General features: G+C 44.3%; 1 protein-coding gene across 1 annotated transcript in view; it reads right to left on the reverse strand.

Annotated features, from left to right (window-relative positions):
• Nucleotides 1–13,196, reverse strand: part of LOC144145564 (maternal embryonic leucine zipper kinase-like) — a 139,720-nt gene that overhangs the window by 126,160 nt on the left and 364 nt on the right. The window contains exons 2-6 of the mRNA XM_077677213.1: nt 13,067–13,152; nt 12,877–12,993; nt 11,955–12,098; nt 7,226–7,294; nt 2,657–2,749 (exon numbers count right to left, since the gene is read on the reverse strand). Coding sequence (XP_077533339.1) covers nt 2,657–2,749; nt 7,226–7,294; nt 11,955–12,098; nt 12,877–12,993; nt 13,067–13,152 — 509 coding nt within the window. The remainder of the gene's footprint in view (nt 1–2,656; nt 2,750–7,225; nt 7,295–11,954; nt 12,099–12,876; nt 12,994–13,066; nt 13,153–13,196) is intronic.

Raw genomic sequence — 13,196 nt, forward strand, 5'->3', positions numbered from 1 at the left:
TCATTAAATCGAGATTCAACAAAGTTTTCTCTACTAAAGCAGCACGGCACAAGCGTTTGGTAGAGTCGTGGCCCACGGGGCTCGCTCCCTTCTATTTGTGATGTGCTTTTTAACGCAGTAAAAAAGTACGAGGAAACCAAAGTTGTTAGACAACCTCATATCAGACAAAACACATGAACAGAAACTATGCAACCATATATCTGTCAAAACAACATGTAAGCAAGCTTTATGTGCAATTTATTGTGACTTAATCCTTGATGTTGGCACACAATTTCTTGTTGTTTGCTAAGTCTCCATTCACAGAAGAAAGGGGAGGCATTCAAAAAGGTCCCCCACCAAGCCACAGCAGCACCAAGGACCGCCTCAATAAAAGCAAGCAATGGCACACAATATCTTATCACCCAAGATGGCCATGCCCAAGCTGCTGTGGCATACAGCCCAACCCACTTATAATATCAGTTACAACAATATGTTTGGCTTGTGTTTTTGCCTTCGCCTTATGTTTTGTGGTAAAATAAACTGCTTATTACAATGCTGATTTCCCCTTTACTTACTTAGTTGCTTACGATAATTAAATGTGACAGCTTCAGCCAACTTCAACTCTATATTTGGAGGTATGTGTGAGAGCTGGGGTGTCAGTCATACTATGTGCGCGACAACATGAAAAGTTGCCCATGCCAGATCATCTCTCTGTCTAACAGTTAATGACTGCTACCTTCTTATTATGTGCCCACACTAACCTTGTAAACTGAAGTGATCTGCCTCGAAGTAGTCGCGTTGTTTTTTTGTTGTTGTTGCAGTGAAACTGATATTCGTATCAGAGTAGCGCGATCCACTGCAGTAAAAGGGTATTAAACTGGACATATTTGTAAATACTTCCAGACAAGCTTTTATTCCTATTCACTTTGATTTTGCAGCTGTCTTTGCATGTAATTGCTATTTTGGAAGTTATACTGCAAGGTGAAACGTTTATAGAAGCAGCTGTGAGAGCCTTCGTGCCTATGGACAACAAACAGAACCGCGTGTCAGTGTAACAGACTTCTGACTGTATATGTCGGCAGTGTGTAATACACGTGGATTTGGGCAAACTAGCAGGTATTTGCCATACTCTTTAGCTTTGATTACATTCCCAACATACAAGGACAAAATAGGCCGCATTTGACAGCAATGCAATTGTTTGGTGTCCCAAAGCTTTATATTTTGGTAATACAGTAAAACCATGTTACAAGAGATACTTGCTTAAAAAGACATTTGAAAATGGCTTGGTTGGTTTTCCTATGTTTGCAATGTTGGTAACATAGCATAGAAAAGACATGGTTACAAGAGACACTATCTTACTAAGGGCAACTTTTTTGGGTCCCTAGAGTAAATTCTTCACTATTTAAGATGGAAAAGGGGCCTTACATGAAATACCTTATGGAAAACTGCCCTGAAAATGAAGCTTGTGCCTGCATCCAAGAGACCGCAAAGCTTCCAGAATTTTTTTAGTTTGCAGCTGCAAATGTGGACCGTGTGATCCTTGTGCAAGTAATTGGTTCCTTAGAAGATGAACCAGAGGAGATTGATGACGAGGATCTTGCAGGGCAGAAAGTGTCAGCAGTTGAGGCTGACAAACGTCTATGAGCACTTCAATGGTACTGTGAGAACAGGAGGGCTTGCAAAGTGCTGTGGCTTACCTACAAAAGTTGGGAACGAAGCTAATAAAATCTGCAGTCATGAGAACTACTATGAATGACTTCAAGCCACCATAAGCATTTTCTTGTCAACCTGTCCACATACACTGTGATACCGAATAGCAAAGTCGTGATTCCCAATTCCACAGTATATTTAGAATTTTTGGTTATAAGGGACCCTGGTTACAAGGGACGTGATTCTGTAGCCATTACAATCAGCAAAAACCATACTCAGTATGCAGGACCCCAATGGCTTTAGGGTAGGGATTAACAGATCCCAACTTCTTACTGCCTTCTCTTTTACATTAGAGAGATTAGCTTGACAAAATTGACAAAGAGCTTTTGTACTTCGAAGTGCAAGGCGTTAGCTTCAAATCTGGCTCATTTCATAGCAATCTCATCATAGAATGTATTGGCAAGCCCACCTTCACCATGCCTAGAAAGCGCTGTGAAGGCAAGAAAGCACCACACATCAAAGATGGGGAAGAACTGCCTGTGCACATTGTCAGCTCAGTGCGAGGCTGTTTTCCGCCCTCACCAAATAGAACGGTACACGCACATGCCCGCACATGAGAAACTGAAGCGAGTATCAGGCATGGATCAAAGCATGTTAGTGTGGCTGAGAAACTGAAACAATGTAACTGCTACAGTCCCCTGAGACTTCGACTTCGATATTCAGCTGCATATAAAGACTGTGTGCAGTCATGGACAAAATGAAACGCAACACCAAAATATGAACCAAAACACACAAATAGCGCGATTTCTTCTCATCCAAGTAAAAATGACGCGTGGCGTAGTTACAAAAGCAAAGTTGGAAAATGTGGCTTTCCAAAAATACCAATAGCGCGCCCTCATTGGACCTCAACGAACAGTATTTTTCAATTTGGATGTTGTGGTTCATACTTTCGTGTTGGCATTTCATTTGTCCATGGCTGCGCATGAAGCAGAAACTCCGCAGGTGAAGCCAGTGTGCTCTCCCTCACCATGGAGCCAATGTACTCTTGCCCCGTGACTAGCTCAGGCGCAGCATAGGCAGGGCTTCCACAGCAGGTCTCCAAGCTTGTGGCCATGCCTCCCTGGGTTGTCAGTGAGAATACCATTTTCAGCTTTGAGTCGTTCGTAAGAAATTAAAGAGCAGAGCATTCCTTCAGATCAAAACACACTGACACTTAAAACCGTAAAAGTGCACTCGACAGATTTGACTATCACATAGCCGCGCTTGTTAAAGAAATAATTTCCTTTGAGTTTAAAAGCAAGATGAAACACCTGGCCTATGACGTACACTCGGGAGATTTCTATGGATACTTGCTTGACAACAAAATGTAGGGATAATTTTTGTCTGTGTATGGCTAAAAGAGCCAAAAGCAACCCCACAGGTCTGGAACCAACGGCTACCTCAAATAGAATGTACCTCCATTTTGCATTCCGTATTGGTGCAGCCACCAAATTTCACACTAAATCTGGGCTCTGTGGTGAGTGGTAACCCACACTACCGGCTCAAAATGTTAGCCTGCCATTTTCCAAGATGTCTCAGCCAGCCTAATAGCTAGTACCTGCAAGTGATGCCTGCCTTGCGAATTTCAAATTTAGAACAGAAAACCGTAATATCAAATACAAGGCACCCATAACATAGATGGCTGAGGTGATGCTAAAATGCTGCCATTTTCAAACAGTGTTTTGTGTTGCGTTGGGGCTACCACAACCTGGAGGCAAAACAAGCCACCTTGCTTCAGTGTTCGTAAGTGGGGTTCTTTTCTCCGAGTGCTCATCACCTTGACCAACTGTTACGAACTTGCATGCACAGTTAGTGTCAAATTTTTACTGCACCACAAAAGAGGCAGTCAAGAAACATGACAGCTTCGGAATTCTACAAGGTCAGCCTATTTTGCAGAAAGTTAATACTACATGTAAATAACACGAGACTTTCATAACACAATGCATATGAAGAGTAATGGTGTACTTCGGTGTATAATGAGCAGCAGTAGAACAGCTGTCAGCAAGAGTTTCAAGTCTGTGCTTTTTAAAGCAAAGCAAGACCTCCATACGTGGTCCAGACAGCCAAGTCCAGGTCAAGGTGTGGGTAGGCCTATTAAGTATATCTGCACAGCCAAAGTTAAAATAATGCGATGGCAGGTGGACTAAATCATGGCAAGAGCAAAAATTCTGACGAATGATCCCCACACACAGGACCAAGATTTAAAGAACTATACAAAGTTATTAGTGAATGAAATCGTTGGTTGAGTGATTAGGTTTGCTGACTCGCTGTAACTGAGTCATCAAAATTATCTCGGGTGTTTTATCAAGCCTTGGCCAATACCCCTCTGAAGTTGCACGGTCTGCGTGCATGTGTGTGCACTAGTGCATACATCAACTTGATGTCTTGATGTATGCAAACGGTGTAGATCACAAATGCAGCCATCCGAGACCTCACAGCCTATGCTGTAAGACTCAGGCCATAGTAAAAAAAAAAAAAAAAAAAAAAAAAAAAAAAAAAAAAAAAAGAGAGGAGAGAGAGAGAGAGGACACGTGAGCCCACATTGGCTCAGCCTATAGACCTTATGCAAAAACTGGCGCCCTCTTGCGGGAACCGCGTGCGCTTCCGCCATGTTGGGGGCTTCCCGGATCTCCGGATACCGCTGTGTACATGATAGCCCGGGATTAGCGACGCGCACGTCGGCATTTATCGTTGTCCAAGATGCCCAAATACTGCCGTGTAACTTGCTGTCCACAAAGATGATACGAGGATGACCACGTGAATAGCGTACACATGTTTTTTTTTATTTCTCAACAGAAGCATGACTTGAGCCTTGCGTGAAGTCGCTTGCGGGTGTCGACTTCCCTTCGCGCAGTAATATTATAGCTAGATCGCGTGCATAGCCACGAAACGAATAATATGTGCAGGACTAAAAAGGTTCCAAAGTGAGCTATTTTCTAGCCCTGTATTTGCCGCGGAGCACTCTTCCCTGCTGGTAGTTAAGGCGCACTGAATCGGTCAGCTCGTACTTTATCGTGCGGGTAGAGTTTTGAGTCGGCCGTTCGTGCTTTGCACGCCCGGGTTTTCTTTTTATTCTGGACGTTCGGTAGGCTTTGATGGAAGTACTACGCATATATCGTTTGCCAAGCGTTACAGGAAATAAAGGATCCGCGATAGTTGCAACCTTCACGTAGCGCCATGAGTAGCGCAAGTAACGTACATATAATTCCGTGTATCGGTCATTTACCGCTCGTCGCCTGCACTTCGACCGTAGCCTATTTTCCCAAGATCAAATTTCTCGCGCGGAATTTTCTAAGCGGTAGTGTACACCTAGTTTTGTTGTCCACAGAGTGAGCAAAGGACTCTCAGCGGTCGCCGCGAGGCGCGCACTCACGAGCGCTCGGCATTTTCTCGCTCTTTAAGGTTTCACAGTTTTTTTTTGCTAAAACCTTTGCGTGTGCTGGGAACGCTCGGCGGTCTCCGCGAGGCACGCGCTCACCAGCGCTCGGCAATTTATTGGTACTTTAATTATTCATTGCTAATTTATTGGTAATTTATTGACAATGTTTAACGCGTTACACGCCACACACGTTACGCGCTACACATTACGGCCAGCTGCAACAGCTCTGCTGTTAAAAAATGCAAGGTATGCAATTTATTTTGTTAAGTGTTCTTTTTTTCTTTTGCAGGTTTCCTCTGCGTCCCAGAGGATCATTAGCGTATAGCTAAATCGCGAGTGCCCCCTCCCCCATTTCAACCTGAGGACAGCCCGCAAGTTTCGATTGATTGATTGTAGGGTTTAACGCGCCGACGCAACGGACGCAATGAGGCGCGCCGTAGTGGAGGGCTCCGGATTAATTTTGACCACCTGGGGATCTTTATCGTGCGCCGAAATCTCGTACACACGGGCGTTTTTGCTTTTCGCCTCCATCATAAAAGCGGCCTCCGCGGCCGGGAATCGAACCCGCGACCTCGTGCTCAGCAGCGCAACGCCTTAGCCACTGAGCCACCGCGGAGGGTAGCCCGCAAGTTTCGAAGCGTTTCAGGAATGACCTCCTGAGAAACCCGCAAGATGCGATCCAACACGGATGTACTTTTAACGTTTGCGTTCCCAAAGCCAAAAAAAAAAAAAAAAAAAAAAAGGAGAAGAAACGCGACAGCCTCCAACAGCTTCCCTGCCGGTGCCTCCCTGACTGCTTTTTCGATGCATAACGCGTAATTACGAAGTCGCCCGCAAATGTGGGCAACACAGAAAGGTCCACAGATCACTCGCCGCTCATTTTGCTGCGCTTAAATCTGAATATAAAAGGATCGCCGAGCCGAGAAAGCCCCTCACACGCTCCGTACCAAGCAATCCAGCGACCGCCATCCCCCAACATGGCGTCGCGGGCTCGTTTCGTTTTTCTTCCGGTAGATGGCGGCACTTTTGCATAAGGTCTATTGGAGGCAATAAGTGAGTGAAATGTTTTAGGACAGCAGTTTTTAGCTATAGGCATGCCTCATACTACCACCTGAAGATGGAACAGTTGCTGGCAGAGAGTGCCTATTTGGAAAAAGATGATGGGAGATGAGTGTACCAATCAACACAAGCCAGCTGAAAAAGCGCTAGCCATAATTTGGTCCACATTCCTGCATCTCCCTAGCTTAGTAGCAAATAGAAATGAACGAAAAGAGGGAGAGAGGCACAATGGATCACGGTTCCGCACACACGAGACCTTCACATGCAGCCAGAGCAGGAAGTGATCTGCAGCACACTGATTTACCATCATGATTACATTACACTTAGTGCCTACACTGTTTAATCTCGTGGTACCAGCTTCCAAGATAAAATAAAGAAAAAACTTGTGCGTGGTGGGGGTGGGGGGGCAGCGGGTAGAGATCTGTGCACAGCAAAATCCCAACGTCGACACTGAATCTATACATTTCTTTTGGTGTTTGCTGGCAATTGAAACAGTTGCCACATAGGACACAGAACATGATCAAAGATGGTGCCCTCTGCACCTGCCCTTATAGGCTGTGGTAAAGTCCTTCCATTGTGCATCTTGACCACGGGGTTAGAAGAAATAATTTTATTTTATTGATTTATTAATCTTTTGATACTGTAACCCTCACTTGAGGGTCATTACAGAGAGGAGTACAAACAAGAAAACAATACACAATGACAAGACAGACATTAGGTTTCGTGTTGCTGGTAGTACAATTCTAGCGAACACTCAAATGCTTTTACATTTGATCTAGCAACAGCATACTCTGGAAGTCTATTCCACACTTCTATGCTATAAGGATTGTGGCTCTTAGTGGCTGCACATGGTATGCATGAACACAACCACTAGCCAGAGGTGGCTGGAAGAGTTACTCATTTAGTTTTGGGTGCTCATCGTAACACCTGACAAAAACCATTAGGTGAGGGCTCCGCAGAACCCCCAAAATCCCTACCCCCCAACACAGGATTCTGCGCTGTACCACTCGAGAATCCCCACGAGCTGCAATCTTTCCACGATGCAACACATCTTTCACACCACGGCAATGCAATTGGCCCATGGTGTTCAAGTTTAGCAGCCACTAAGGTGGGACGTACCTTAGGCTTTGCACACAGTCCGAAATCAATGAGCTTCAGGTTGTGGTTCTCATCCAGGAGAAGGTTTTCCTGTGCACCAAAAGAAGAGCAGAACATTTTGTAGTGCAAGACTCTTTATGGCAAATGGAAATGTCAAAGCAAGCCTTTGCTATACTGGAGGAAAATAGACTCCAGAAGCCCACAGATGTACTAGGCAAGAAATTAGCCAACTTCTGGCCCACTTAGTTGCCAGTTTTAAAGTGCTACAAGAACAAGCTCGATGTAAATAGATTTGCATAAACCTCGTTGCAACAAAGTAGCCCCGAGAAGTAACTAGTTAAAGGGACTACCAGTAACTAGTTACTTTTCTGGGCAACAAATAATGGTAGTGCATTGCTTTTTGGTAGCATTAACTTATAACGATGACTGTATGATGTGGTAAATTTTAAAGGTTCGGCCATTACAATTGCCTTTAGTGATGCGTGAAAAACCTAAAGAAATGACAAAGCCCATCCACTGTGTAAACATAGCTGTCATAGAAAGGAGTGATCTCTTGAGTTTGGCAAAGTTATAGTGCCAGGTGCATGGTGTAACTCCATGTGAACAGACCACTGCTGAACCAACCGTACCCACAGCAAAGGTGCACATTCTTGGCTGCAAGCACCCCTGTCAGCAATACAGCTAGAGTGGAGTACCAGCGGTCCTGGTACTGATCTGCATGAACATTTCCCAAGATCAGGGGGGAAAAAGATGTTTTTGTAAAACTTCTTTTTTTACTAAACATGTCCAAAATATACAAGAAACGAACAAGCCCTTAACTTGCTTTACTGGAAATTCGAACAAAAGAAACGAGAAAAAAAAAAGTATTGTGGAAGCATGAATTTGCTTGCAACAATTCCTAGCTCTTATGAAGCACTAATTACAGGACTCCCCTCTTCCCATTAAAGAATCACCTACATGCACTGTTGAGCCACAGGATGGCCCCACAGCAGTTATAGGGACCCTGTAGCATGCTTTGAGCAGTGCAAACAAATGCGCAATGTTTATATTAGACTGCCAGGAATACCTGAACTAAATACTATACGTGCACGTGAAGCGGCAAGATCACAAATCTCTGCAAAAGGCACGGGAAAATTAACCACACCCTCTTTAATTTCCCTCATTACGCCCCACTTTAATTGCGTCATTACAGCGGTGGCTGTTGCTGGTCAACGTCGGTTTATTTCTCGCACTTCCGGTGGCGATTCGCTGTCGCCAGCGCTGCGCACCAATGTCTTCTATGGCTGAACCTGCCTGGACCGTTTTGGAGTGTCTTGTGTTTCGAGTGCACGTGGAGTTGGAGTGACGAACTTAATACTTCACTTTCAACCAGACCACTTGGCAACAAAGGTCTATTGCTTTAAAAACGCCCTACCAGCCTGAGCGTGTGCTTGTGAGCAGGCACCATTGCCTGCTTAGTCGTGAAGCACACCAGAAATAGACGACTCCACACTGCGGAGAAAAGAGAAAAAATTCCTTGTCCTGTGATATACCGAAGGCTGCCGAAGAGAACGTCACGAGTTTCCCCCTTCTTTGGCATTAGAGCGTGCAGCCTTCGTCGCGTATTTGGAGGTCGAGTTACAAGAGAACGATTGTGCGTGATTTTCAATCTCGCGTAGCTCCCGTGATAGTGAACGGATTTTTATAACTACTGAGGGAGGAGATTGCTGGGACAATAGACTTTACCCCAAAATGCATTCCAAATATAGCCGATTCCGGATATATCGAACTCCAAGGGCATTGGAAATAGTTTAATATATCAATAATTCGAAATATAAAATACGCCCATCTCAAGCTTATACGAAAACTCCACACATCCCTGGGAGCTTTCCGAGATTGCGAAAGCGCTAGCTTCTCCATTTGTTCCTCAAAGCACGGAAAATACGAAATACAGCGTTTTAGCATGAAAAGGTACATGAGCATTGCTTGCTTCACATTCTGCATCATGAAGTTCATCAAACTGCCTTCAAGCTTACTAACACCATTCAAATGAGGAAGCCCGGCACCGTCAACTGTGCTGCCACAACCGCGATTTACGTCGAGTGCTGACGCAAGGTCAGCTGCAGTAGGCGGCTGGGAACGTCGCCAGGGTCGCTGATAAGGTCCAATTATTCGGTATCGGTGATTCCCACCGCGACTGCCGCATCGTTGCGATCCGCGACAGCCTGGACACCGTCATCAACACTTGCGAATTCACGTGCTGTTGCAGCACCATGAATTTTGCATGGGAATGCCGACAGCTCTCTAATTCACTGTGGAGGCACTCAATGCCATCGTCTTTTGTATCGGAACACCTCTCGTCTGGAGCAGCAACGAACGAAGACGCTTTGCAGAACCAGCCTCAGGAACACGCACACGACATGTTCCAGAATTGCTAAGCTGCGATGCCTACACCTTACGTCAGCTTGCTGTTCAGTGTCGTACTCAAGCGTGCCACGAGGAATTTCGAATTCCAAATGAATCTGCAATCGATGACTTCTATTCATTGGCCGCCACCATTCTAATGATGCCCGCCTCAACTTTTTCATGACCGCGCCCATTCAAAATAGTTCAATTTGAACGATACCATGGGAGCCCCTTTTCATACCATTCTAGGTGTTGCTGGATCAAGTAAAGGGAGTTAGTTCAGAAAATGCCCTTTCAGAATCGGTTTCGTTTTCATTTTTGCAACAAAAACGTGATTTTTGACACGCGTTTGCATCACCTTGGTGTGGAAAAGGGGCATGGTCATCGCGCATCACTGCTACCAATGAAGAATGCGTGCCACGGATAATTACTCGGCACCAGCGTTTGGTTTTTGTAATCAGGGTACGAATGGTGAATCAGCAAACGATTTTCAATCTTCAGCTTCGCACTCTGACAGTTATAATCCCTGAAATCGGCTGAAAATGTCAAGCAGCACCGGTTTGCCAAACTACTTAATGATTTTAGGCACACGTTATTCTAAGCTGTGTTGTAGTTCTACTTACCACAGGACCATTCGCAAACAGTTTTCAACAGTTTTGGTTTCGTTTCTGCATCGCGGAATTCATATTTGGCGCTACTACGCAGTTACCCAACTGCAAGCCTAACTGCCATGGCGCCTTCAGAGTCCGCTACTGATCCACGGAAAAAAGCATGCCGCTCATGATCTCACCCCACCCTAACCAGATTTCTATAAGAACTTCTTATGCAAATCAAAAGATAACACCCAGTCGCCAGATATCAATTCCGACGAGGAGAGCGCTTCACACCGGCCTTACACAACGCCAGCTGTTCACCTGCCAGTTTTGCTTCCATACGAGGGTATCTCCGGGGGTCTAGTGTTGCTTGTTAGTTGAACTGTCTATTCGGAAGAAGTCTCCAATATGCTTTGTACTGTTTAAGTTAAAAAACGTTAGGTGGTGTGCAATGGAGGAGTCTCGTGTTGATCTTTTTTATCGCACAACAGCTACTCGGCCAAAGTTTGCAGGGCACGATTCTCCCACATCGCACCTCATTCCTGCAAGCAAGGCTACAATAGCGAGTCCGAAGATGATAATAAAGCGCAACTTTACAACCACAGTTTTTTTTTCAACTTATGCATGTTTTTTCGCATCGTGTGCTTGTCCCAAATACTGTGCTGGCCGTAAATGCAAAGTCAGTCATTTACAAGATGCTTTTACGTCCCGTGGGGACAAATTGGTGCCCCTAATAATGTCAAACCGCCAGATTTCTTCCAAGTGACCACCCGAAATTGCACATTTTGAAGTGGACGTTGGGCTTCACCGCATAGCACGAGCACCCCCGCGAGCTAACATTTTTTTTATATCTGACAAACTATTCCAAGCAAGTCGACATTTTTTCTAGGGCATATTTTTGAAATGTTTCCCTACAAAATGTATATTCTAATTTTTTTCTACTGCTGGTGGTTTGTTGTACACAAATATTTTTTATTATTTTCTTCGACAACTTGACAAAAACTGATTTTGATATTTTTTTTTGCAACTATGATGTATGAGAACATTTTTAAAACTGGTGTTATTGGAAAGGCCGTTAAATAATCTACATTTCTGTATTCCTGTAATTAATGCCTAACAAATTTTTTTAGCAGAAAAAAAATGTTTTCTTGGACCCCGAAAAATCGGTCAATTTTCCCGCGGTCAAGAAAGAGTTAAATCCAAATTAGACTGTTTTTTCGAAACCATAGCTCTGAAGACTGTATCATAGGAATCGACTGTAGTAGGTGGTAAGTACTGCAGGGTCCCTTTAACTTCTGCGACTACTCCCAGCATCTTGTGAACTTTTGTGGTTAATTAACCAAAAAGGGCTGTAAATTTGCCTGCTGCCTATTGCAGCATATCGTTACACATACACAAAAAGGTGCATTACACATGGGCATTTAGAAAATACGTTTCTCCATAGATGGTGGCAATATAAATGAAGCAGCCCAGGGTGAATTACATATGTGCCCATAAAATTTAGCCTATTTTTTTAAGTGGTGAGCATTTTTAATACGCTTCAAGGTACAATCGACACAAAATTTTTATGGAAAAGGGGGAAGGGGGGCGTCAAGCCTAGATCAATGATCATACCCCCCCCCCCCCTGCCCAAAAATGCACCAGTGATCAATGCATAATTGAAAAGTGAAGCCCGAATTGAGATGGGGATAAAAAAAAAGGAAACACCACCAATACTTTTGAAATATGCCAAAAAGCAGTTTTCCAATGGCTCAGAAGGGGGTTGCACTTACTGGTTTGAGATCTCTGTGAGCATATCCGTGGGAGTGAATGTAAGCCACAGCAGAGACTATCTGCCGGAAGAAGTGCCTTGCCTCCTCCTCACTCAGACGCTCACTGTCTACGATGTAGTCAAACAGCTCCCCGCCTGAACAGTACTGGGGGGAGAGATAGAGATATATATATAGAGAGAGATAGTAAAAAGTTAAAGTGGTTCAAGTAAAAACCCTGAAGGGATACAAAAACATTGGAAGAAGATTGCATGTACAGAGCTCCTGAAAAACTGTGCTGACAGCCTGATACAGCATGACTTACTGAACTACTATTTTTGCTAGTTTCCCCATAAACTCTGAATGGATTAAAAAAAAAAGTGCTTAACACTCAACCAGGAATGACGGGGCCCAACATTGGGTATGCCCTCCAACATCAGCCTATCAAATTTGAAAACTGTCGCTGTTTTAGGTGGCTCGGTAGGGCTTACCGTCACCTAATCCCACAGTCAAGGATGACAATAACAAAGCAACATGTTTCACGCTAAATTTCTCAGTGGTAAATCTGATTCCTTTCGAGATTCCTCACCATCTACATATTCTATTTGGACCAGGTTTTGTCGTTTGAAGGTCAGCACAACCCAGGAGAAAATGGCAGCTGGGACCAGCTGGTTTATGGTTAATTTCCCAGCTACCATTCTCTCTTGGGAAACAGCTGCGCGCAGCCCAATAAAAATTCCCAGAGAATAATACAAGGAAACAGCTCGATCACAAAGGAGGATTCAAACCACTGCCAGGCCACGGTAGAATATAATCTACAAGCGCTAATATTCACACAGTCTAGAAGAAAAAAGGGTGCAACGTTGGGCCACACATGTTAATATTACTGTTAAGAAACCATTAGCCTTGCACACACCACATAGGCGCGTTTCCAATGCATTCTCACCTCAAGAACAAGGTATATGGTAGTCTCATTCTCGATCACTTGGTAGAGTTTACAAATGTGTTGGTGGCTAAGCTCTTTCAAAGCTTTGATCTCTAGCTTCACTCGGGGCAGGTCTTCCTACGCAAGAAAAAGCAGGCGAAACGTTTTTAGCACACCCAGAGGCTCAGCGCCTTTATAACGAAATACTTACCCCAAGAACTTTCTTGTCCATTATTTTTATAGCAACCTTCTCGCCCGTCAAGACATGGAGGCCAAGCTTTACCTTCGCAAAGCCACCTGAAAAGCGAAGGAGCATACGTTAACTTGGCAGTCCACACCAT

Source organism: Haemaphysalis longicornis, unplaced genomic scaffold (assembly GCF_048455015.1).
Source record: "Haemaphysalis longicornis isolate Haplotype H1 unplaced genomic scaffold, Haemaphysalis longicornis Haplotype H1 scaffold_1, whole genome shotgun sequence".
NCBI classification, from domain to species: domain Eukaryota; kingdom Metazoa; phylum Arthropoda; class Arachnida; order Ixodida; family Ixodidae; genus Haemaphysalis; species Haemaphysalis longicornis.